The following is a 26,315-nucleotide window of genomic DNA, read 5'->3' on the forward strand; positions in this document are numbered from 1 at the left end:
TTGAGATGATTTAAAATTGGTACTATTGCCTTACCATCTAAAGATCCTTTTTGAATCTCTGAGTAAATTGTGATTAATTTTTCTAGATAACTATCTATGCTATCACTTTGATACAACCCTCCCCCCTTTTTCAGATATTTATCCAGTAAAGGTTTTATTACAGAAATGTATTTGATTCCACAACTTGATTTCACTCTGGAAGATGGATTATTATTTTGTTTATAACTACTGGTTTTATCAATAATTTTCCAAAAATCCTTTAAATCTTCAGAATCATACTCATTTGGATCTGGATTTTTTAATGTCAACAACTGCCATAAACCATGAGTTCCTTTAAATTCAATACCACCTTTAAACTTGATGTTATTACCATTAAAAGTAATTTCTTCATTGCCAATCATCCATTTATTAATGTCTGGATCATATCGAATTCCAAAAGTAGTATCACAAATTTCTTTTTTATCATCAGCTGCATAAAATTGTAAATATTGTTTTGCTATTTCACCAAGAACATTTTCTTGAGGACTATTCCACTCAAGCATATTTTGGGTAGGTTGTGGGAAGGTTTCTGGAAGGTTTTGGGAAGGTATTTGGAAGGTTTCTGGAACATTTTGAGTTATTTGGTTTCTAATTTTTTCTAGTGGTGTAATGATTGGTTTAAACTGTTCTTCTAATACTTCTTGCTTATAAATTTTACCTGCTTTACTTGCCTGATACATTGCCTTCAATTCCTTTCTTATATTAACATTTTCATTTACTAAATTGTAATTATTGCTCATTTATAGTAGAAAAATTTTTTTTCCTATTATAAAATGAAGTGTGCTGGTATTATTCTGTTTACCCTTTTTGTATCAACTTTACAAGAACATGATTTATTCTTTAGATCTCAAAAAATAGTCAACAATGATGGAGTTACACTATTTTGTAACGTTACATTTTCAGAACAAGAATTTGTGTATCAGCTGGAATGGCTTAAAGATGTTCCTTTTGACATTCCAGAACGTTTAAGTATCAATAAATTTGAATATTTGAATTCAACATCGAAGAAAAAGGTTGAGGTTGTATCATTTTTGAAAGTTATAAATGAAGGACAATACATGTGTCGAATTAGAACAAAAAAATTTGGTGAATCTTCAAGTAACTATTACTATGATTATTTGGTAGTGTCGCAGCAAAATTTAAAGAGTCAACAGCATTTGGTGACAAAAACTTGGGTAAAATTGCTTATGGAAACAGAGGGAGTCAATACAAAAATTGAATGTGTTTATAATTTTGAGAAATTTCAGTCAAATAATAAGTGGTTCAATTATAACAATGAATCCATCATTTCTAATGAGCGAATTCGTACCACAGACTTGTTTATTGAAATCAAAAATCTAACTTTTACAGACCAAAATGCGTACAGATGTGTGAGTCCAAACAATGAGTTTTATACAGCTTTAGTGGTTACAAAAAATTATAAAAAGTGGTAATATCTTTTAGAACAGTGTTCTAAAAGAACAAAGCAGTTAATTAGATGAATATTTCCATCCTAAAGAAAGGAATATTTTTCTGCATATTTCATCACATTCCCTCTTGTTGCCAAGTGAAATGAAATCTTCTGGATCAAAATTGTGACCATCTTTCAACATTAATTTATGTAAAAGAAATTTCATATTTATAAAGTTTTTTCTATGGCTATTTATCAAATCAAATTGATTGGAAAATTTTTCAAAATCATTTAGAAGTTGTTGTTCTAAATGGGAAATATCACTTGGTTTCTGCCCTGTTAAATTAGAATGAATTAGAATATAATCGTCATAGTGTTTATGATAACCTAGTTCTTTCAAGAAATAAAAAACAGTTGATTTTTTCACTTGTCCAAATGTAGATAAAGCTTCTTATAAATGTATATAAACCTTTGGACTTATAAAATCAGTTTGTTTTCCTTGATATTTCTCCAAACACTTTTTGAAATTACTTAACCTATTGTAGTTTGAATTTTGTTTCTTGAAGCAATGAGGTTTAGAATTATGTTTGTAGTGAATTACCTCGGCAAAACATTTTTTGCATATTAAAATATTATCTCGATCTTTGAAAAATTCTCGAGTACTTCCACAGTTTTGACACCTTTTGGATGGATAATACTCTTTTTTTGATACATTGCATATGAGACCAAATCTCTGTGAAGCTTCCTTCATAATCTCATAAGGAATGATTTTTTTCATTTCATTCAAATATGTATTCACATTTGTTTTCATCAAGTTTTCTCTCGTTCTCAAATATAACATCAATATGCTTTCTGAAAATTGAAACTTGTCCATGTTTTTAAAATCATTCACAACTTCAGGAGAAAGAGCATCCTCAATGTTGTATGTTTTCACTCTTTGCTTAGATTCTTGAAATAATTGAATATTGTTCCTTAAAGTATTTGTTATAAAATTATCCAATTCTATAATAGAACTCATTTTATTATAGAAAACAATTCTTTTAACTATTACATTTTTTTCCTAGATACCCAATCTTTCAATTCACATATGAAATCTTCTGATAGCTCTTGATTTTCTAAGATTTCTTTCCAATCTACTTTGTCTTTGAATTCTCTAATGAAATGTTCAGACAGTTTTTGACTCCATGAAATACATTCCCAGCATACTTGGTCTTTAAATTCTTTAATGAAATCTTCAGCCAGTTTTTGATGGCATGAAATCCAATGCCAATTTACTTGATCTTTGAATTCTCTAATGAAATGTTCAGACAGTTTTTGATGACCTGAAATCCAATGCCAATTTACACAATCTTTGAATTCCCTTATGAAATCTTCTGATAGTTCTTGATAACGTGAAATTTCTTCCCAATTTACTTTGCCTTTGAATTCCCTTATAAAGTTTTCTGATAGTGTTTGATGTTTTGAAATCATTCCCCAATTTACTTGATCTTTGAATTCTCTTATAAAGTTTTCTGATAGTGTTTGATGTTTTGAAATCCAATGCCAATCTACTTGATCTTTGAACTCTCTTATAAAGTTTTCTGATAGTTTTTGATATTCTGAAATTTCACTCCAATATACTTTGTCTTTGAATTCTCTGATTAAATTTTCTGATAGTTCCTGATTACTTGAAACATCATACCAATTTACATGAGAGAGTAATAATTTAAGATGCCCCTTTTCATTATTGATCATATTATTATTTTATAATAAGGAAAAAAAAATTTTAACCAAAGTTATTTATATTAGTGAAGAGAGAGTTTTCAAATGTGTGATAAAATTCTGTCTTTCTACTTCTAGTTTATAATGTCCCCAAGGTAAAGTTTCATTGTCAAATATACATCTCTTGTCATCAAATGGAGATAAACCTCTTTTATCTTGTTCAAATGTGTAAATATTATGATTTTTACTTTGTATAATTTTCTGCTTGAAACTCTTTGTTATTTTCTTCTCTAAGCATTCTTTATAATCATTATGGGTGATTTGATTTTTGATTACATGTTTCTTCACTCCTTTTGCTCTTTTCTTTTCATCTTCTTCAAATACTTTGATGGAGTACAATTTAGAAGCTAACCCTATGAATTCTTCAATACTTTTTCCTTTCATTTCATCTTTGAATTTACCAATAACTTTTTTATTAACTTGAGGAATACCATATATATTATTCTCAGGATAGTCTGATGTGTCAAATTCATCAATCATTCCTTTCATATCACTGTAAAAGTCTGGCGTTTTTATTGACAAAATTAATGAGTCTGTATCAGTATACAAAAGTTTAACATCATTTTTATATTCTCTCTTCAACCTATAATAGAAATCATACATCAATGTTTTTGAAATATCTAAAATAGAAACACCCACATAAATTGGTTGATTGAAATTGATGTGAGTTTTTTTCATGTGAACAGCTGCAAGATCTTCTGCAAAAAATGTTGATTTTACAAAATTTGGTTTTGAAACATACTTTGTATATTTTTTACCTTCACTAATCAATTTTATATCCACATGATTTCGCACATTCATCATTGTTCTACCAAACACCGAGTTATTCATCAATTTAAAAAAGTCTTTTTCAAATTCATTTTTTGCATTTTGTCTATGCTTTGTATTTTTATCAATATATACTTTCATCCAATCTGATTGGTTGAATTGAATAACTCTGTGAATTTTTTCCAATTTCAAACCTGCTTCAAGAGCCTGTCTAAGATTCAAATAATGTAAAACATATTTCTTCTTATCATATAATGTTGTGAATAATTTAGGAAGTCTATTTTCATCAATAATATTTTCTGCACAATAAGGTAGATCAGAATGATAATCATGTAATGTTTCTGGATAGCTTAAATCAACTTCAAACAGATATCCTTTGCTTTGGTTATCTCTCATTTTCAAAATTCTACTGTAAGTAAAATCGTTTGGATTTGCCCACCAAAACCCTCCATATGGTAAATGTTTACTCATAGCCCATCCATATAAATTATTTGCATCCAAATACTGAATGAATGTTGATTCTTTATTTTTATCAAATTTTTCACCCATGTACTTATGATTGGCTTTTTCATATCTATTTGAACATTGGGAAATTCCACCACGCTTGGCATTTTCAAACATGTACAACATGTCTACATCAGTTAACAATTCCAATTTTTGTTTTGTTGTTTTCAACATGCAATCCCAAGCAAATCCGGGGGTAGTATAATACCAAAGTGGATCTAACTTGTAAATTTCAAGTGCAGTTTTTCTGAAATTTTCAATCACATCTGCTAGCAAGAGTACATCAATTTTATTGTACAACATTGTAAACTCTTTTAGATTTTTAATGTTGAAATGTTCCCAAATTTTTTGAGCACGTAAAAATTCCTGTTCATCTACATGTTCATCATTCAAGGAGTTGTAGAAATTTCCCCTAGATGGTAACTCTTCCTCATCATATTTTTCTAATGAGTCCATATAATCGTAAGGGTAAGCCAATTTTTCAGTCAACAAATTGAACAATGAATCATTTCCAGGTGGTACTGTATTATCAAACCATTTCTTTAAATTTTTGAAATGACACATTTCCAAGTTTTTAGCCAATTTAGAAAGTGGTTCAGATAGAAATTTGTATGAATCTAAAAATCTAAGTTCTATTTTACCCTCTTTTCCTGAATAGTGTTGAAACTTTACAACTTTTGAGAAGCTGATGTAAGATTCCTCATTATTTGGAATTAGTTTTAAATTATCTGTAGTTCCAGCAAATTCTTTGACTAATAAGTGGGAATCATAACCAGAAAAGTTGTGAAACAAGACGGGTATGAAACTAGGTACATTGTAATTCAAGTTGCAAAGACTATGAGCTGCACCTCTATATTCACCTGTTATATGGTCATGATCCTGAACTTTCTTTTTATTTTTTTCTTCATCATCTAATTTCTCTTTCAAATCTAATTCTAATTTCTCTAGTCTATCAGTCAGTGTTTGATCATCATGATACTTTAAAATATTTGAAGTAATTTCTATTTCTTTTCTCAATTTATTAATATTTTTTTCCATCATAGGTGGGAAATCACTCAATTTTCTTTCACAAATATGACATATTGTTGCTTCTTTATATTCACATTTTTGTATATTGGTCAGTTTCTTCATTTTTTTACAATTATATATGTATTCATTAGCAATACGTACTGCATCTTCTGATAATTTTTCACACAATACTTGAGGGGTATTACTTCCAAAATATTCAAACATGTTCTCTGATATTTCTCCATTCTCATATAAAATGTAATAAACACAACTAATTGGTACGTGCTCTTGAATTTTTTGTGTTTTAGCATCTTCCTCTACTTTAGTTTTTTCAAGTTTTCTAAGTATACACTCAAAATCAGCTATTATTGTGAAAGGAATTTTCATTGATCGATTATAGTTTGTAAATTCACAAATGTTATCACTTTTAAGAGGAAGTTTTACTGCAACTGGATCATGTACTTTACAGCTTTCTCTATGTTCTAAATATTTAACTTCACTGTAAAAATGACAAAGGCACCTTTTGCACAAAAAATGTATTTTTTGAGTGTTTTTGGTTAATTGACTTTTAATCAATTTTGTTAGATCCTTAATCCAACAGTAGTGAGTATTTCTATCATTACTCTCTTCACATAAATACAATAAATCAACATGTTTTGTTTTCTCTTCTTTAGTAATATGTAAGGGATAAATTTTATAACGATCATCATGATGATAAACATTAATAGATAATCCACCTTCTACCAATTTCAATTCATTCACTTTATTTTCAAATTTCTCTATGTCTTTAATTTTCATCGGAAATTCAATATCTTTCAAAGCTTTATCAAAAGTTTTCTCATATGCTTTGTACTTTATTATTTCTTGTGGATTATCTTTTGCAGGATATAAACATGCTAAAAGTGACCATAAAAAGCATTTATTATCAGTATTTTTAACATTTATAATTGCTTTCTTATCTTTTAAAATTTTTGGAAGATCAATATAGGAACTTGCTCTAAGCGGGTCATATTTGTTTATATTTACTCTAAAACTATTGATTGATATTATTCGCCATGGACTACCTGTTAATTCATCAATGATATTTTCATGTCTATCAAGTACACTCTTCATTAAAGTTGAAATTCCATTTGTTAATTCACTTCTATTAGTAATTCTATCATTCTTAGTTTGCAAATGTTTGTATGCAATTTTTGTTTCATCTCGAGTGTCTACATAAGTTGCAGAAACACAAAAATTCACTTTAATACCACTATGCTTTTTCATCCATTCTTGAAGTAAAGAACTAACATGTTTTTTCATAAAATGTAAAAACTTTGACATATCTTTAATATCCCAGTTATTTTTCATATCAAATTGAGCATGTCTTGATTTAAAATTTTCATCCACAAATTCCCATTTGGGCAGAGGTAATGTTTTATTTGAGTGAAAATCGAGTAACCTTTCTACTATTTGATCTTTTCTCAACTGTTTATTAATATTGAAATTGTTATCCTGAATAAACTCAATCAATTTCTTTTTTGATAATTTCAACAATTTTTCTCTATCAATATTAATAACCTTGATTTTATCTTTGTTCACTAACAAATCTGATTTTTTCATTTTATCAACATTTTTCATTCCATACCACTTCAATTCCGTCTTTAATTCTTTCACATTAATCTTGACTTCATTGTGTTTCTTTGTTTTTAAATGTCTGGCATAGTTCTTGTATGTAATTTTACACATACACTTCTCACATGTTCTTAAAGGTGCTTGGTTATCCATTTTATTATAGTTATTCATTTTATTATTGAAATTGATTTCTTTAACTAATGGATCAATTTCTAAAAGATGGTGTACTTCAAATGCAAAAAAATTCGTTCACAGTGGAAAAAATTCATTAGTTAAAAGAATCAGTTTCTATGATAAAGGTGTTGGTGTTTGTGTTACCGCTTTATTAGAGATAATGTTTTCTTTAACTAGTGGTATAATTGTTAAAGTTTTGTATGATTTTTACAGTTCAATTTTGTCTTTGAACTCTATTATGAAATTTCCTGATAAATATTGATGAACTGAAATTCTATACCAATCTACTTTGTCTTTGAATTCTCTCATGAAATCTTCAGATAGCATCTCATGCCATAAAATTCCCCCCCAATCTACTTTGTCTTTGAATTCCCTTATGAAATCTTCTGATAGTGTTTGATGTTTTGAAATCATTCCCCAAACAACTTGATCTTTGAATTCTCTTATAAAGTTTTCTGATAGTGTTTGATATTTTGAAATCCAATGCCAATCTACTTGATCTTTGAACTCTCTTATAAAGTTTTCTGATAGTGCTTGATTTCCTGAAATTTCACTCCAATATACTTTGTCTTTGAATTCTCTTATAAAGTTTTCTGATAGTTTTTGACGCCATGAAATTCCCTCCCAATCAACTTTGTCTTTGAATTCTCTTATAAAGTTTTCTGATAGATCTTGATTTCCTGAAATTTCACTCCAATCAACTTTGTCTTTGAATTCCCTTATGAAATCTTCTGATAGTTTTTGATATTCTGAAATTCCCTCCCAATCAACTTTGTCTTTGAATTCCCTTATGAAATCTTCTGATAGTTTTTGATTACTTGAAACATCATACCAATTTACATAATCTTTTATTAATTCAAGGTGGCTCTTTTCAATAGTGTTCATTATTTATTTTATAATAGAAAGAAAAAAAAAATGTCAATTTGTTTTAATCAAATGCAAAAATTTCTCTTCAATAACTACCTCCACATGTGGTGGGTGCATTAGTTAAAAGAATCAGTTTCTATGATAAAGGTGTTGGTGTTTGTGTTATCGCTTTATTAGAGATAATGTTTTCTTTAACTAGTGGTATAATGGTAATGTTGTGATGAAATTTTTGCATTTGTTTGAAATGTTTAAGTTTTGATGAAATTTTTGCATTTCATTGAAATGTTTAAGTTTTGAATGAATTTTTGCATTTGTTTGAAATGTTTAAGTTTTGAATGAATTTTTGCATTTGTTTGAAATGTTTAGGTTTTGATGAAATTTTTGCATTTGTTTGAAATGTTTAAGTATTGCAAAAAATTTTGCATTTCATTTCAATATCTAAGTTTTGTAAATATTTTTGCATTTGATTGAATGAAAAACTATGTGAAGGTTTATGTGAAATTTTTCACATAAGTTTCCACATACTTTTGAATTTAAAAAGTATTGTAAGAATTCTTACTCCAGTGCCAGGAAATACATTTTATATCTACTCATATTATACTTTAGGTTTCTTCCATCCTTCAGCTCAGGGTAGTGCTATAATGTACATCCATTGTACTATGTAAGTTAAATTAAATGAGTTATATTTGGGGAGAATATTTAATAATTTATTACACTATTATATGATAGCTATTTGCAAGTGATATTGATTAGTTTTGGAGAGGGTGTTAGGGGCAGTCCAATGACACACCTTGATGTTGATAGGTATCTCCCTGAATTCTCTCATGATGATTGACCATACCTGCCCTATGGACAAAATTATGCGATAGGGACCCGCAGTTTCTATTTTTCTGTGCTACCTAACTCACTCAGCCTCTTTCATAACATGCTTTAACATTACTTTTACGCATGCTATTTGCAGGCTCAACCGCATGCTTTTTTTGAGATAAGTCCAAATTCACGCATACTTATCTACACGCCTGTTTTTATGCATAATTTTGTCAATAGGGTGGCCCCAGTCAAGCAGGTCCAGCCCACATCCAATCCGCGGGATAGAGAGTTTTTTGATTTTTCTACTAATACATTCCCTGGTAAGATTTTGGATGCCAATGTAGAAGTTCTTATCTATGTATGGTGGTTTGTTGTTGTAGTAGATTTTTGTGATGATGCAGAATATTATGTAGTGACCCTGGCTCGCTCTTCCTCTGATTTTACACTCTAGAGTTGCCACTTCCCCCACATTGTGTGGATGGGTCAGCAGCATCTCTCTACCTCCAAAGTGGCGGATGAAGTCCCTCGCTATCCCAGCAGACATTCTGAGGTCTTGGCTGACACAGTGTGCCAGTGCAAAAAAAACAAGGTGCATTGTAGAAATATGTCCTCATTGGCTTCCTCCAGTGTGAGTAGCCCATTGGACTCAACCACTGTTAAATCCATATTTCCCAAGCTTCTTCTCCTCATTACTTCTGCAGCAGAGGAGATGAGTCTGGTCTGAACATTACAAGGTGTTGGTTCGTGCAAGTCAAGATATTGTTCTTAAGGGTTTATCTAGCTTAGGTTGGGAAATTTTTTTGCCAGTAGATGCACCTACCTTGTAAGAATAAAATGGTGTTTTTTGTTTTTCATACCTTTACAAGAAAAACTAAAAAAACAAAATTCATATTTTTTAGTTTTTGCAGCCCCCATTTTTTAAAAAAGTAAAGGGAAAGGTATCGAATCCAAAAAATTAATGGATATTCGAACTCACATGGTCTCAAATCAGTAAGAATCAACATACCTATTACTCCACATTTTAATGATTTTTGACATTTTCTTCAAAGCTAAAGAGTTATTAACATTCTACTTTGAAGATCAGTTGGTCGAAAAAAAGTAAAAACTGGTTCTCATCATCATTTTTCCAAATTTTTAAATTGCACCTTTCAGTTCTTACGCTCATCATGAAAAGTTGAGCTTTCACCCTAAACATTCAGTTTCTAGCTTTTCATAGCCTAGTGACTGGACATTTTTTCAGCAACTTCATGATTGAAAGTTTGAAAAACAGGCTATTCATAACCAGTGAAACTGCTTTTGAAAGTGATACCTATGTGATTGGTCAACAAAAAAATGACTTGAAAATGTTTCCTCAACTTTTTTTTTGGGGGGGGGAGAGATAAAAATGAATTATTCGTCCAAACTGCTTAGAAATGTAGCATCACTCACATGGACCTTTTTTCATTTAAATTTTATAATTTTTGGAACACCCTGTACACTGTACAGTGTACAAAGGCCAAACATTTTCCACATCAACATCGAAAGCACTTTTTGGACAAGGTCTCGCTATCATCACACATGCCAAAGTCATTAAAAACTCTCTTCGGTACCTACTTTTGAAACATACTATACCTCATAGCGCGAGCTTGTGGTACATTCAAAGTTGAAACCAATTCAAAAGCTTATTGTTGTTAGTATTTAAGACCGTTAATGTAATCACAGTAAGATAGAAACACTTTACTACTTACACATAATATTTCAATTAAGAGTTTTGACTAACACACCGTGAAAATTGAACGAGCTCCGCGTACCGGCTCAAGCTCGCCTATACTCGTATAGCATTTGCCCATATTGAAATCATCATTTGTACAAACAAAATCTATGACGGTTAAAGGAGAAAAGATTTGCATTATGGACGGCTATGGCTATACTACCAACGGTATAGCTGGTACATTTTTAACGTCCGCTCTCGCTTTTAATCATGTTACAATAGATAAATTTCATTTTGTATATATAAAACTTGACGAGCACGACGTTTCTGACAGACTTTCAATTTGGAAAAGCATTAAATCTGTTTTCGAAATTTTCGCCAGAAACAAACTTTGGTTCGCTCGCTGCATGCGCCAAGCGACGTCTTCGTCGTCTTCGTCGTTATACGTACCTACTTTGCCTTGTAGACTTTACTTAGATGAAAAATTTAATTCAAAGAAAAAAATATTGTTCTGTACACCCTTGAAGGGATACCCATATATATACATATTGACAGATGGAGAATACGTGTAGAAACTTGGCAAAGGGTTTATAACGAGCGAAATGTGTCAATATGTCATTTTTAAAAAGTAGGTCTACTCGTCGAGAGTACCTATATATACTACCATATTGAATTTAAGATCCTCTCGCACACGACTATGTCCTCGTCGTAGTATACCGCATACTTGTACGTGTAAGTAAGTATACGGTATTGTGTAAAAATGTATATTTTTATAGTACACGTACCTGCTTATACTAGTATACCCCACCACCTACCCATCTATCTACATGCAGCAATCGTATCGTACCAGAGATTTTTCCATTTTTAAGAAAAACCGCCCTGGGAAAGGCTGCGAATATAAGGCACGATGCCGAGCTTAAGTAGGTAGGAGGGTAAAAAAAAAGGAAAAAAATTATCGCAAGAACGATATTTGTGGTTGACAGGCATTTTTGAAGAAGACGAAGAAGTGGATGAAAAAGAAAAAAACCTCTGCATAATTTTATATTCAAAATATCTTCATAAATTGTTCAGTGACAGCGTATAACTTGCTGCTAGTACATAGTACTAGTAATTAAGGACCTTGAAATAAAGCCCACACTAAAAGCTTACTATTTTAATTAGTTAAACCTTATACACATACTATAATTTTGCCTGAGCACTGAGCAGTCAGCGCGTATCTCCGTAGTAGCATTTTAACAACGTTGTACAACAAATTTTCAACAACAGTTAAACAACGGGGAGATGACGTTAGTGCGAAAAAACAAAGAACAAGGCGAACTCGTACATATTAGGCCGCTGAGCTGGCTAGATTTCCACCTAGAAGAGTACGTACGTAGGTAATGTGTACCTACACCTAGCCTTTTCGTGATTACCGGTTGTTTTCCGCCGATAATGTTCGGGTCAACGTGTGCAGTGTGCATACATTTTATAAGCTTTATGAAAAACCTGAGCTAGACGTTCGTAGTGGTGCGTCTGTGAGTCTTTATAACGGTATTATTAAATTTTCTTAAAAGTCGGCCATCATGAAATGTGTTACACAACTCGAACGGGCGCCTTTTTCACTCTTTATGCGGATAGACTGTGTATGCAGATACGTTGGAATAAAATCGTTTGCGTTATACAGGGTGTCCTAGTGTTGGGTGAACGTCTTAAATTTTAATGTGGGGAGCTCATTCTGAGGTCATAGAAGTGTTTATCAATCCTGGGTTGCCTCAGAATAGTTTTATTCTTCGGGAGGTCGCTTTGAAATTTTCTTTAAATTATTATTTTTGATGTCTCATCAGTCCATTCCCTTTCTTTGAGAACTAGAGAAGCGATGAACTAGCGAGAAGATGAAAAAAAAGTCCACATAATTTCTCGAAATTGTTAAGTAGTGGTTTTCAAATTATAAAAAGTTGATCTCTCACTCTGAATGTTCAAATTTTGAGCTTTTGAAATTGAAACGAGAATCTTAGCTCACAATTGAAAGGAACTTGAAAACAAAAATCAAAAGGAAACCAAGGAACCCGATTTTATTGTTGGTTCCAGTTCGTATGAAATATACCTATGTATTATGTAGGTTTAGAGAGAATCTGATGGTGTTAATAAAATTGCATACCCAGTTCGCCGTAAATACAGCGCGTATTATTTACAACAAACTGCACAAGCAATCATTTCAAACATCATCCACATGTATTCAATTTTTTTTTCATAACTATAAAGTACTTACTACTTATGTACTAAACTATATGAAGGTTCATATTTTTTAGACTGATTGAACTTGAAGCCAATTTTTACTCACGAGGTTTTAAACATAACAGAAAGGAAAAGGAAATTCGAATTCGGTCATCAGGTTCTGAAAAGCTGGAAACTGGACGTCGACGAAGGTTCAGCTTTTCATGATTGGTGCAAAAACTTAAGGGCAGGGGTAACTGCTCTATTTTTTTTACCCCTCTAGGGGAGACCCGTCTAAGATGGCATACTTCGTACTTCGCACATTTTGGGATCTGGAGGGCGCTATAATGAATTATCCAAAAAAATGAATACACTATCTGAAACTTTGAACATTTGGCTACAAATTCCTCCCCTGGTTTTTAAATCTTACTCATTTTTAGTAGGTACCTGTAATTTGCATTTTAAAAAAAAGTTCCAAATATGCCATCTTGGACAGGAGTATGGATAAGATGGCATACCTATAAAATTTTTTCAAACAAGAATAAAAAGTTGATTAAAAGCTGTTTTTATAACAAAAATTAACTAAGTAGGTACAAAAGCTGAAATGCGTATGAGAATAATTCAAAAACGAAGAAAAACTCGAAGGAAAGCGGTTTTTATTGCAAAAGCTGAAATACCTATGAAAATATTTCAAAAATGAAGAAAAACTAGGGTTGGTGAAAATTGAACGTTTCAAATTGCACGTGAAAAATTGCACGTGCGAAATTGCACGTATACAATTGAACGTGTGTGATAATTGCACGCATGCGAAAATAGAACGTTTACAGCATTCAATTCATTGACTTACATATTACGTTCAACTATCTGTATTGTTCTGAAAAGGCTAAAAATGAAGTTCAGCCCCTATAATTTTGGTCAGTGCACATTGAGCACCCTATCAACCATTTTAGGGAGTTGTCGCGAAATTCCATGAGTTCGATTTCAAAAGTAAATTTTTTATCTGCTCATAAATTCCAGAAAAAATGAAAAAAATTCAATAACACCGTTAATTTAACATGCAGACGGTTTCAACCTGTTCAGGAGCCAGTAGCCATATTTTGAAAGTTCAAAAGTTAATTTAGACGGTTTTTATGGAACTTTGTGAAAATCTGAAATTTCCAAAATATGTACAACTGGAGTTTCCAGTTCCAGAATGCCTTGAAACCGTCTCCAATGGACTCAGCATGTTGAAGTAAATTTCAACTTTCCACGTTCTTTGAGTAACATTTTGCAAAAATTTCACCTTTCAAAAATCCGCTGGGGGCTCCAGAACTGTTCAAAACGTTTCGAAACTGTATTTTGGGTAGGCGAAAATCTCACATTTATTAAATCATTTTCAGATGTTAAATTTTCAGGCGTTCTATTTTCACATGCGTGCAATTATCACACACGTTCAATTGTATACGTACAATTTCGCACGTGCAATTTTCTTACGTGCAATTTCATACGTGCAATTTGCCGGTCCCCGAAAAACTCGATTAAAAGTGGCTTTTATTACAAAATTCAAGTACAAAAGCTGAAATACCAATAATAATATTTCAAAAATGAAGAAAAACTCATTTGAACATTTTTTATGAAAATACAATGTTATTAGTAGGTACATAATATGCCATCTTGGACAAAAAATGCTATGCCATCTTGGCCAAGCATGTTGATAATTTCAGAGTGATATTAGAAGCACATAAGGAAATGTAATTATTATAACTATTACCTCATTACAAGCCTTTTTTCTTATACTTTTTGTACTTGCAACCACTTTTTTCCAACAAAATATTTTTCGAACCAATATTTCATTCCAAAGTAGCAGCAGTGTAAAAATCACAACCCCCAAAAAATTGATTGTCGTTTTTTTTCTACTTTCACCATTAAAAAATTTGTCACATACATGGGATTCAATGTTCACAGTGTTGATAACATTCTGAGTGAAAAACTTTTTTTTTTCAGTTTGTAGTTTTTGAGTAATCGTCACTATGCCATCTAGGACAGTATGCCATCTTAGGTAGGTCTCCCCTAACACGGAAAAATAGAAACTGTGGGTCCCATGTTTGATCCCCACCCAGGGCAAAAATTTTTCAAATTTTTATTTCATTTTACATGCTTTAACATTACTTTTACACATGATATTCACAGGCTGAATCTCATGCTTTTTTTGAAAAAAGTCCAAATTCACACATGCTTGTGCTATGCATAAAAGTATGTGTTTTAGCATGCTATCGCATAATTTTTGTCAATAGGGTGACTGAGTCGACAACCTGATTGAGTAAAATTTGACAAAGAATTAAAATTACTCAGTTCCAGAACAAAAATGATCAAACTTTGAGAATTTATATACTTCCCACTTGACAATAGATTCGCCGGTTGAAAAGCCGGTGAAAAAGCTGGCCCAAAAATGACAGTAAATTTGCTGGTAAAAAAACGCCGGCCGTTTAAAGTGGCTGTTTATTTCATTAAAACGCCGAAAAATCTACCAAACTACAAAAAATTTTGAACCCAAGCGGGGATCGAACCCACGACTCCTGCGTGGAAGTCCAGAGCGCTCACCATTCAGCTATCACAGCAACGTTAAAATGTTTGTTTTCAAGCGGTATACATGTACCGCACTTTGTACTTTCCTTTAAATTTTGTGAAAATGAGTTGTGAAACATACGTTGCGCATGTGCATTGTAATCAGCGAATCAACACGCGGCTGTTTCTATAAAAGTAGCCGGCGACTTTTTACTAGGGCTAACCGGCGATTCGGCAAATAAAAAAAAACTGCAATTCGCTGGCTGTTTATGAGTGTTTAAGTAGCTGTTTTCTTAAAAGTAGCCGGCGTTTTTTTCACCGGCAAATTCACTGTCGTTTTTGAGCGCATTTTAAGTGGCAGTTATGCAAAAACAACCGGCGTTTCGGCTGAAAGCGGCGAATTTATTGTCAAGTGGGTTACCTGAGAATCTTCAAAAAGACATTATTCATCATTACCATTTCGAGTAAGTACGGCCACATCAGAATCAGTAAACTCATCAAGATTATCTGATGTTATTTTGATTGGCCAGGAATGACATTGCAAGTGCATAGTTTTGTGGCTGAATGCATTTCATGTCAAGTTTCAGATTATATGGACCAACTCGACCTTTGCAATCCGATCACTTCAATCACATGCAGTGTATTGACAATTTTGGTCTGATTCCCACTAGTACTGCCAGATGCAATACGATATTCGTTATCGAGGATCACTTTACAAAATATGTGAGACTGTTTCAAAAAAAATGTAGCAATGGATCGAGGAGTTTGGTTGCCCAAAAATTGTACTTAGGGATAACAGTACTCAGTTTACAATTTACATCAAGATACTGGCACAACTTTTGGAAGGGGAAAACATAATTGTTTGTTATACCTCTAGATATACTTCAAATTCCAACCCTGCTGAAAGGATCATGTCAACAATCCGTTCCAGTATTTGGAAGCATGCAAGCGATAAGCAGAAGTCTTGGTGTAGAATTCTATAAGTGGCAACACCAATTTTTATGATATCACCAAAAAGCCTTCAAAACTTCTAACTATTGGAAAAAGTTCTATTTTGGTTGGTAGGTATCACGGTTATTGAATAATCCACTGCTGAAATGGATGATATAAGTTCATTGAAAACTTTGACACCCCCTAGCACTAGCAGCCTTTAAAAAAGGACTAGAGGGCTGCGATTTGCGCCATTGGACATACCTTTAAAAGATCTTTCCATAGGAAAAATTTCAAAAAAATCATCAACCCGCCCTTACTACTTCTTGGTCGAATTGATGTGGAATGACCCTAAACCCAACTTAATGTAAGTACCTATTACAATCAATTGGCAAAATTGTCATTTCATTTTGAAACCTCGTCATTTTATTCAGAAAAGTTGGTATTTTTCTCATACAAGTTGACAAATTTTCAGTCAACACCCTCCCTCCCACCGCATTTCCCCTCCTCCAGAAAATTCCAGTTTTTTCTCGTCAGGTCAACTTGTTTTCTAAAAATTGAATAAAAAATTGTAAAAAAACATATTTGAGTATCCGAACCTGAAAAAGAAACAATAGGAAAAATATGGGGGGGGGGAGTTAAAATTTGGAGATCCTCATTTATTGGTGCATTCACAAGTGTCGCCCAACCAACCCTGCAGTCTGCGCTTGTTCGAAGCCATACATTCAAATACTTCCCCAAAAATGAATAACATTGATATCACACCTTTAAACGGTCGTCATAGAACTAAAATTCTGAAATTAGGAGGAGGGGGTAAAAAAAAATCAGAGAAGAAAACTCAATTATCGGCTTTATATTTTTTTACCCCCTCTTAAAATTTTTAGCAAACAATAATTATTCTGATAAGAAATAACTAGGTACCTACCTATCTATCAACAGTTTTTTCGTGGTTAAAAAAATGAAAAATTGAAAAATACATAAATGATCAGTATTAGAAGTAGGTACCTACCGAAGAATGTACATAAAGTGCATAAGTACATACCTAATTGATAAGTATTTTCAGCGGCAATAAATTCAGGTAGGTAGCTACTTTTTACTGCTAAAATTTACCCGAATAGCGAACGGAAACAAGTAATTACATTTTATATGCACTTTAATTACAACACCATTTGCGTATAATTAATTCAAAAAATTATTTCTGCGGGTAGATAAAACGTCGAATTGAGGTATCATAAATTTTCACACTAACCGTTTCTTCGTGTTTTACAATCGAGTGACTTCACTTTAGTGCAGCAAACTTTTCACATTGTTGTAAAATTGATAAACCCGACGCCTTGATACTTACCTACTAATCCATATTAGCAACATTTTAACTGCTAAATCGAATAAGTATAAATAGGTAAAGTTTGAGGGAGGGGAAAAAACAAGTTGAAAGAAGAAAGCACAAGAAACGATTTCAACAGAAAAAGGCCACAACCTTAAAAAGACTTACGAGCTTTACGATTACCTTTAAAGGCGTAAAATTGCCGGGTCCTACCCGAAGTATTTCATTTTTAACTGTTATCTAAATTAATTCCAAAGTAACGGTTCAAATTAGGATTTCGTTTTTCCAAGAGGTGCATGGCTAGTTGGCGAGTTTTTCGGTACATTCGTTTGTAATTACGTAGTCTGCGTTTTAAATTTGATAAAACGGTTTGATAAAGAAATTGCGCTATTCGGTTCGGCGTTCAGCGCGTTGGTGTTGGCCGTTTTGTTGTTTTTATACGTGCGTATTGCTCTTCATTCAGTTTACATATCTAATGGTTATCAGTATATAGTAGTAGCTTTGCTATATGCTAATTTAAATCTGACCGCATATTTAAACGCGAAAACAAGCTGCGTACGATACGTACCTACCTACGTACTCTATAATATAAAGTCACGACCATCGCGTATTCGATTTAATTTGTCAAGATGACCGATTAATATGTACATGACTTTGGCCACTTATTAAATTTTTATAATTTCGCTCGATGACAATGACTTAGTTCGCTTCGTGACTGAGAAAAAATTGACTAGATCTTGAAACAGGATATGATGGCCATATAGCTAAACGCAAATAAGGCGAAGAGCGGAGAAATTTCCCTTCCTATAATAAATCAAACGTTACATCCTCCTATCTTCGATTTGTGTAGCCTAAATTGTTCTACAATCAATTATATATTATACTACGAATTTCAAAACAAAAGGCTACCCATAAGTCTTATGATATATCGGAAAATGTATATTCCCATTATAAAGTACTCCGTATATTTTTATACACAATGAAATGAATCATCAGATAAATTCGAAACCTCTTAATTACGTCATGTGCACACCGCTAATGGCTTAAATTGCCATCACCTAACGTCCTATACAAAAATATCCTAACATAACCCTCCTTTTTATTTATTTTTTTTTCTCATCTTGCTACCAACACATTAAAGGTTTAAGGAAGTTAGTAACTTTTATTTTGATATGCCTCATATAGCAGATGAATTTCGCTTTTAAAGCTCGTTGAAAGAGTGAAAGAAGAGGAGGTAAACGATGAATAGAGTCGAAACTTATGACCCCGATGCTTTAATTCACGATTTTACGACCCTCATTTAATGCTCGATTCATGAAAATATAAGAGGGGATCGAAGCGGCGGCCTTTAATGAGAATAAAAAGTAGCCTTTATTTAAAAAATAGAACTAATTTGTAAACGTGTGGGTGTATTTTCCTACAATCGCGCCTATCTATATCGATGTTTTGACGAGATAAAAGCATTATACACATTATTTATTCACTTATTTTCACTTCGTACATTTGAATTGAGTAACCAAGTTTGTAATAATTAGAAATTTGCCCTCATCGTGTAAAATTCAAGCTCGCACAAATTATTTAAAAAAAAAAAAACTTAATTTCCAGCAAGGTGTTTAATTAATATTCCTACCTAAAGAAACAATGCAAAGCATAACGTAAAACAACTTGAATAAAAAATAAAAAATGAAAAAAAGGCCGACGAATTTCAATAAAATATCATGGAATCGTCTCGCTAATAACAACGAATCATTCTTTAGGGGGAAAAAAATCTGCTATTTCTAACTGTAATATCGGTTCATTCATTGGCTGACGGCCAATTTTCTATTCACTATGAAAAACGGAGTATGAAGCAAAGTTTGAACTTCTTCGGGTAAACTTTTCGAGCCAAATTTTCTTCACGCTTGTACGGTTGACGATATGAAATGCTTTATTTAGTTTGCGAATGCCTTTTTCCCTTTATGCTGCGTAAAAATGCTCTTTTTCTTCAATAAACCTTGCCTATGTTTTTGTTATTTTAAAAGGTTTGCAGTTTTTCATACTAAATTAAAAGCGAGCTTAAATTATTTATTCGTTGAACTCGACGATCCGATATCGCCTTGTTTTATAAGTGGTTTATGAAAAAATTATGAAATCTGGTCGTTAAAGCGTTCCTGATACACCTAACGTTGAATTATTTTCTTAATTTCTTCGATATCTCGGTTCGTTTAAAATTTAAAATAACACTATTATCGTACGGTTTTAGTATTCGTAACGTTATTTTGTTCGTTTATAAAACCGGTGTAAGGTTTGAGCTGTTGAACACGTTTCTTATCATTGGTTAATTAATCTTTCAGTGTTTCGAATATCATAAAAATATTACTCGGAATACATTTTATTCATTTATGATATTATTTTGAACTATATTAATGTATTTGATCGATTAAATTGTGAAAAATTGTGATAATTGAAGCTCAAATTCGTAAAGTGGTTGAGTTTGTTTGTTCAGTCATTGGTACTCGTTCGTATTGTTTACATTTTTATTTTCGTTATCACTCGTTATCAAAGTGAAAGTTTGTGTTTTTTATTTAAAAAAAATATTATTGTGAAGTAATTTTACGTACAAATCATGATTCTTAATTCCATAATTCGAGTTCAAGAATGTATCGAGTGCTCAATTAGCAGTAATCATGTAACCCAACGAAAATCCGTTCATTTTATAACAAGTTGATAGTTGTATACGATGGTTTAGTTCGGTGTTAGTCTTTAAACGAGAGTGATGTTTCGCGATGGTGTTCTTATCAAAAGTTTATCATTAATAGAATTAGTGTTTCATTGTGCACTTATATCGAGTAATTTGCGTCTGTTTAATCAGTTTCTATTAATCTGCTATGGATTGTTGAATTGTTAAACTGTGAATCTAACGAGAGATATAGTTACTAAATCATCATCTCAGTCATCAGGGTACGTTGTTTTCTCTTTCTATCTGTTTCTGTTACGATTAGAAATCTCTACGAATGTGCCTTATAATATACCTGTTCGATTCGAATGGCAGCATCTGCGGCCGGCTATACGAGGAAAGATTTAATTCGAAAAATAATTACCAAGAGTAGTCTTTCTTACGGGTACTTTTCTAAAAAGCAATTTATTGCTCATGATTAGGGTTTTGTTTTCATGTGTGTTTTTAAATTGAATTTGCTTTACGAATCGTCATCATCTGATACCTATCTAGTTTATTACTACGATCTCATTAGAACTTTTACAAATGTGTGGTATGATGAGAGACGATGTGCCACATGTGTGTAAACATTTCTGTGCCTGCTGTATATGTGTTGAAAATATGTATCTATTACCTCTACACGTTAGGATTTTATCCCATGAAACGTTACGTAGGGAAATGGAAACGCCTCTAAAAGGATGCAATTTGAGTTTCTGTATCTCTGCAGTGCATATTTACAGATCTAAATCTATGACCACTTTTAGGGTGGCAATACCCTAATATTGCAGGTTGAAAAGTTGCAGATCGGGTTGAAATTAATAAATTAAAAAAAAAAAATCTTCCAAAACATTGCAGAGATGTTTATTTTGGTGTGAAAATGTCCCATGCCAAATTTTAGACCCCTAAGAGATGGGGGCTGAAGCCAGGGGTCTTCAAAGTATTTTTTAAAAAAGACATTTTCTTTTTCTTCATAATATATGTACAACTTCAAGTACAAAACGTCACCAAGTTTTTTTTGTAGTTGTGGGGGTATCCCATGGGTCATTTGATTACAAATTTCAGACTTCTGGGTCAAAAGTGATGAAGCCAAGAGTCTTCAAAATAAGTAAAGTACGACAACTTTTATTTAAAAAAAAAAAATCTTGCAGTGAGGGTTTCTCGTGAAAAATTTCAGACCTTCAAGTAACGGGGTAAAGTTTAAAGTTTTTTTTGCAATTTTATTATTTCTTTTGATTATTTCTTCAAGACAGGGGTGTAAAAACTGACTGAATAAAAGTTGAGTTTTTAGTTGAAAATTTTTTCAATAGAAGCTCAGTTTTCGGTTCAAGTTTCATTTATTGTTTTTTTTTTCAACTTTCGATTCCGACTTTACACATGAGTACAGGTACAGAACAACGATTTTCAATGATTTTTTTTTGCAATTTTAATGTGATTTCTACTCATTTTCAATTTCAAGCCATTTTTGTGCACATTTGGCACACTTTTTTCTAATTTCATTACTTTTTTCTCGTGTTCAATTATTCCAATGCTTTTTTTTTGTTTTTTTTACCATTTTTTCAAACCCTTTTACATCCCTTAAAGCAAATTTCTCTGAATTTTTATTACTTTTTAAATGCTTTCTTTTTAGTGTTTTAACATCATTTTAACGTGTCTTAAACACTTTTTCATGCATTTTTTCACAATATTTATACGAATTTCATCGATTTTGATGCTTTATTTTTATTCGTGTTTTTCATTTTAAATGATTTTAAGCAATGAAATTTTCGGTAAAAGTTTTTACAAAAAACTGATATTTTTTCAGTTTAGTTTTCAGTTTCAGTTGAAAGATTATCCAATTAGTCGGGGAGGCATGAGGATCACTTGCACCCCCCCCCCCGTCGATTCTCTGGGACAACTTTTTTCTTAAAGGGGGAGTCCTATGGAACATTTCTAGCCCTTGTACTCAAAAAAAAGTGGCCCCAATTACAAAATGGCGGTCATTTTGATTGACAGGTCAGCCGAAATCGCAGATTTTGCGTTCCAATGGGACTAGCATAAGATTTTTCAAACCGTACAAAGGTAGATCGAAAGAGCAGGCAAAAATTCATCACCTGTCAAAATTTCAAGTGCTAAAGTGCCTTTTTCAATTTTTGGTGAATTTTCAAAAATCAAATTTTGGCCAAAATGTGAGAAAAATCAAAATTTTACCAAATTGACCTAGAAAGCTGAAATTTGGGATATACCCTAGTTTTGACCTGCCAAATCGATTGAAAACTGTTTCAAACCATTTTGAGCAGTTTTGGAGCCTCCAGCAGATTTTTGAAACTCGAAATTCCTACAAAATTTCATCAAATGGAGTTGGATAGTCGAAATTAATTCTGCAAACTAATTTCAAGACGCTGTGAAATCGAATGCAGGTAAATTTCAAGTTGTTTTGGAGCCTCCAGCGATTTTTTGAAAATTACTGGAGCCTCCAGTCTATTTTTGAAACTCTGAATTTCCACGAAATTTCATCAAATGGAGTTGGAAAGCCGAAATTAATTCTGCAAACTAATTTCAATACGCTGTGAAATCGAATGCAGGTAAATTTCAAGTTGTTTTGGAGCCTCCAGCGATTTTTTGAAAATTACTGGAGCCTCCAGTCTATTTTTGAAACTCTGAATTTCCACGAAATTTCATCAAATGGAGTTGGAAAGCCGAAATTAATTCTGCAAACTAATTTCAATACGCTGTGAAATCGAATGCAGGTAAATTTCAAGTTGTTTTGGAGCCTCCAGCGATTTTTTGAAAATTACTGGAGCCTCCAGTCTATTTTTGAAACTCTGAATTTCCACGAAATTTCATCAAATGGAGTTGGAAAGCCGAAATTAATTCTGCAAACTAATTTCAATACGCTGTGAAATCGAATGCAGGTAAATTTCAAGTTGTTTTGGAGCCTCCAGCGATTTTTTGAAAATTACTGGAGCCTCCAGTCTATTTTTGAAACTCTGAATTTCCACGAAATTTCATCAAATGGAGTTGGAAAGCCGAAATTAATTCTGCAAACTAATTTCAATACGCTGTGAAATCGAATGCAGGTAAATTTCAAGTTGTTTTGGAGCCTCCAGCGATTTTTTGAAAATTACTGGAGCCTCCAGTCTATTTTTGAAACTCTGAGTTTCCACGAAATTTCATCAAATGGAGTTGGAAAGCCGAAATTAATTTTGCAAACTTATTTCAATACGGTATGAAGTCGACTTCAGGTCAGTTTAAGTAATTTTGGAGCCTCCAGTGACTTTTCGAAAGGTTTCATGGCGTTTTTAAGAGAATTGAACTTTCCAAAAAGTAGCTGGAAGTTTCAAAATCACTTGAAACCACCATGCAGTCGACTTCATATTATTGTATTAAAATTAGTTTGCAGAGTAAATTTCGGCTTGCTAAACCCATTTGATGAAATTTTGGGGAAATTTCAAATTTCAAAATGTTTTGCACTCAACATAAAGTGATATCGTTATTTTTATGTTATATAAAAATAATTCTTTCAACATCTTATACCAACAAACCAACTGATTACCTCCAATCTAACTTCCTTTGTTTATTTTTTTGTTGCAGGTAAGCAAAATACAAATATGCTGCTACAATAATATACCTAAGATAGAGCTAAACCATCTGTTAAACTAATGGAATGTAGTAAGTAATCATTTTGGACTCAATTTAGGATTTTCATTTCCACTAAAAATCATCGAAAATTTGAATCAGCCTTTTTTCTGTACGTATTTAGTTTCTAAAAAACGAACGATTTTTACCATAGATTTAAGACGAAGATTCACTTAAACGAAAGAATAACCTCAGATTCGGATTCAGCGACTTCGTAAACCATGTAATCGATATGCATGGCGATATTTCATCAATATACACGCATTTTCTCTCCCTTACCCCTTATCACCCCCTGCAAAAAAAAAACATTGTGAATGTAGAAGATTAATTTTTATATCACAATATTTTTAATTGGAATATTCTTCAAAATGTGTGAAACAGACGCGGACTGGGTAGATTGAAGACCCCTGGCAGATGCACCGAATGGGGCCCTCAAAATTTTATCCACTCCCGCCCCCTTCAGAAATCTCCTCTCCCCCAGCTGTTTTTTTTTCAGGTTTGGATACTTGAATTATAGTTGCGCAATTGAATTTTGTTTTTGCTTTTTTTCTTCAAGTTTGCAAAAAATACGTCAAATAGGAACAAGACTAGAGGGTTTTCAGGAAGAGAGAAGGGGAGAGTTGCCGAAAATTTTCCAATGGAAGTTTCAAATGTGGAATTTTCTCAAATTAAGAAAAATTTCATCAAAAATGGAGTTGGAACGCCGAAATTAATTCTGCAAACTGATTTCAATATGCTGTGAAGTTGACTGCAGGTGACTTTCAAGTCGTTTTGGAGCCTCCAGCGATTTTTTGAAAATTACTGGAGCCTCCAGTGACTTTTGGAAATTTGAAACTTCCCCAAAATTTTATCAAAATGGAGATGGAAAGCTGAAATGAACTATGCACTCCAATTTTAACACCCTCTGAAGACGACTTCAGGTGGGTTCAAGTAATTTTGGAGCCTCCAGTGACTTCATGAAAGGTTTCATGGCGTTTTTAGCAGAACAGAAATTTTCAAGAAGTAGCTGTAAGCTTCAAAACCACTTGAAACCACCATGCAGTCGACTTCATATTATTGTATTGAAATTAGTTTGCAGAGTAAATTTCGGCTTACTAACCCCATTTGATGAAATGAGTTTCAAAAATTCACTGGAGGCCCCAAAACTACATACTTGAAATTGGTTTGCAGAATTAATTTCGGCTTTCCAACTCCATTTCATGAAATTTTGTGGGAATTTCGAGTTTCAAAAATCCACTGGAGGCTCCAGTAATTTTCAAAAAATCACTGGAGGCTCCAAAACGACTTGAAAGTCACCCGCAGTCGACTTCATAGCTTATTGAAATTACTTTGCAGAGTTAATTTCGGCTGTCCAAATCCATTTTTGATGAAATTTTGTGGATATTTCGAGTTTTGAAAATCTGCTGGAGGCTCCAAAACTGCTCAAAACGGTTTGAAACAGTTTTCAATCGATTTGGCAGGTCAAAAATAGGGTATATCCCAAATTTCAGCTTTCTAGGTCAATTTGGTAAAATTTTGATTTTTTCTCACATTTTGGCCAAAATTTGATTTTTGAAAATTCGCCAAAAATCGAAAAAGGCACTTTTGCACTTGAAATTTTGACAGGTGATGAATTTTTGCCTGCTCTTTCGATCTACCTTTGTACAGTTTAAAAAATTTTAAGCTAGTCATATGTTGAAACGCAAAATCTGCGATTTCGGCTGACTTGTCAATCAAAATGGCCGCCATTTTGTAAGTAGGGCCACTTTTTTTGTTGAGGACAAGGGCTAAAATGTTTCTTAGAGTTCCCCCTTTAAGAAAAACGTTGTCCCGGATAATTGACAGGGGGGCGCAAGTGTTCCTTATGCGGGCCCCCCGAATAATAGAATTTTGAGTTTCAGTTTAAGCTACAATTTTCGTCCAAAATCAATCAATCTAGGTAATTAGTTTTTTCAGTTTTTGGTGTTTTGAGTGTTTACCTTCTCATGTAATGCCTGGTTTTAAGAAGAAAATGTCACCATTACCTCGCAATTATATACCCTTCGCCCCTCCTCCTACAACTTTACCATAATTTAGGTACCTTCCTAGAGTTTGTTTCGTAGATATATACCTACGAATTTGGATTCATAATTCGTTATTGTTTCTGCTATATTTGAATTTTTCGCAAAAACCAACTACATAGAAGGAGAATTGATTATGCTTAGCTAATTTGTTAGAACGTTCCCGAAACCATTAATCAAATTAACAAGATTAAATTAAGAATAAAACAACGAATAATTTATCAACAATAATAATAATATTCTCTTGTATAAAATTTCGAGACAACACAATGAAAAGAAGCTGCTGCGTGAAAATTCGAAAGTTTACGCAATTTCTCCGCTTGCGTTTAAGAATACGTAAATGCTATTTT

The 26,315-nt window shown here is 32.5% G+C and overlaps 1 protein-coding gene across 10 annotated transcripts in view; it reads left to right on the forward strand.

Moving 5' to 3' along the window:
* Glut1 (Glucose transporter 1) overlaps positions 1-26,315 on the forward strand; it is a 228,417-nt gene that overhangs the window by 70,699 nt on the left and 131,403 nt on the right. For 5 of the 10 annotated variants that reach the window (XM_065349100.1, XM_065349105.1, XM_065349104.1 and 2 more), the window contains exon 1: positions 20,180-20,556. The exons of 2 other annotated variants lie outside the window; for them this stretch is intronic. Coding sequence is in view for 1 of the 8 variants with exons in the window: in XM_065349111.1 (XP_065205183.1) it covers positions 23,950-23,959 (10 nt within the window). In the remaining 7 variants the exon portion in view is untranslated. Of the gene's footprint in view, positions 1-20,179; positions 20,557-23,934; positions 23,960-26,315 lie in introns of those variants that run through there. 3 more of the 10 variants (XM_065349108.1, XM_065349107.1, XM_065349111.1) reach the window with 3 other exon arrangements.

Source organism: Planococcus citri, chromosome 2, assembly GCF_950023065.1.
Source record: "Planococcus citri chromosome 2, ihPlaCitr1.1, whole genome shotgun sequence".
In the NCBI taxonomy this organism is placed as follows: Eukaryota; Metazoa; Arthropoda; class Insecta; order Hemiptera; family Pseudococcidae; genus Planococcus; species Planococcus citri.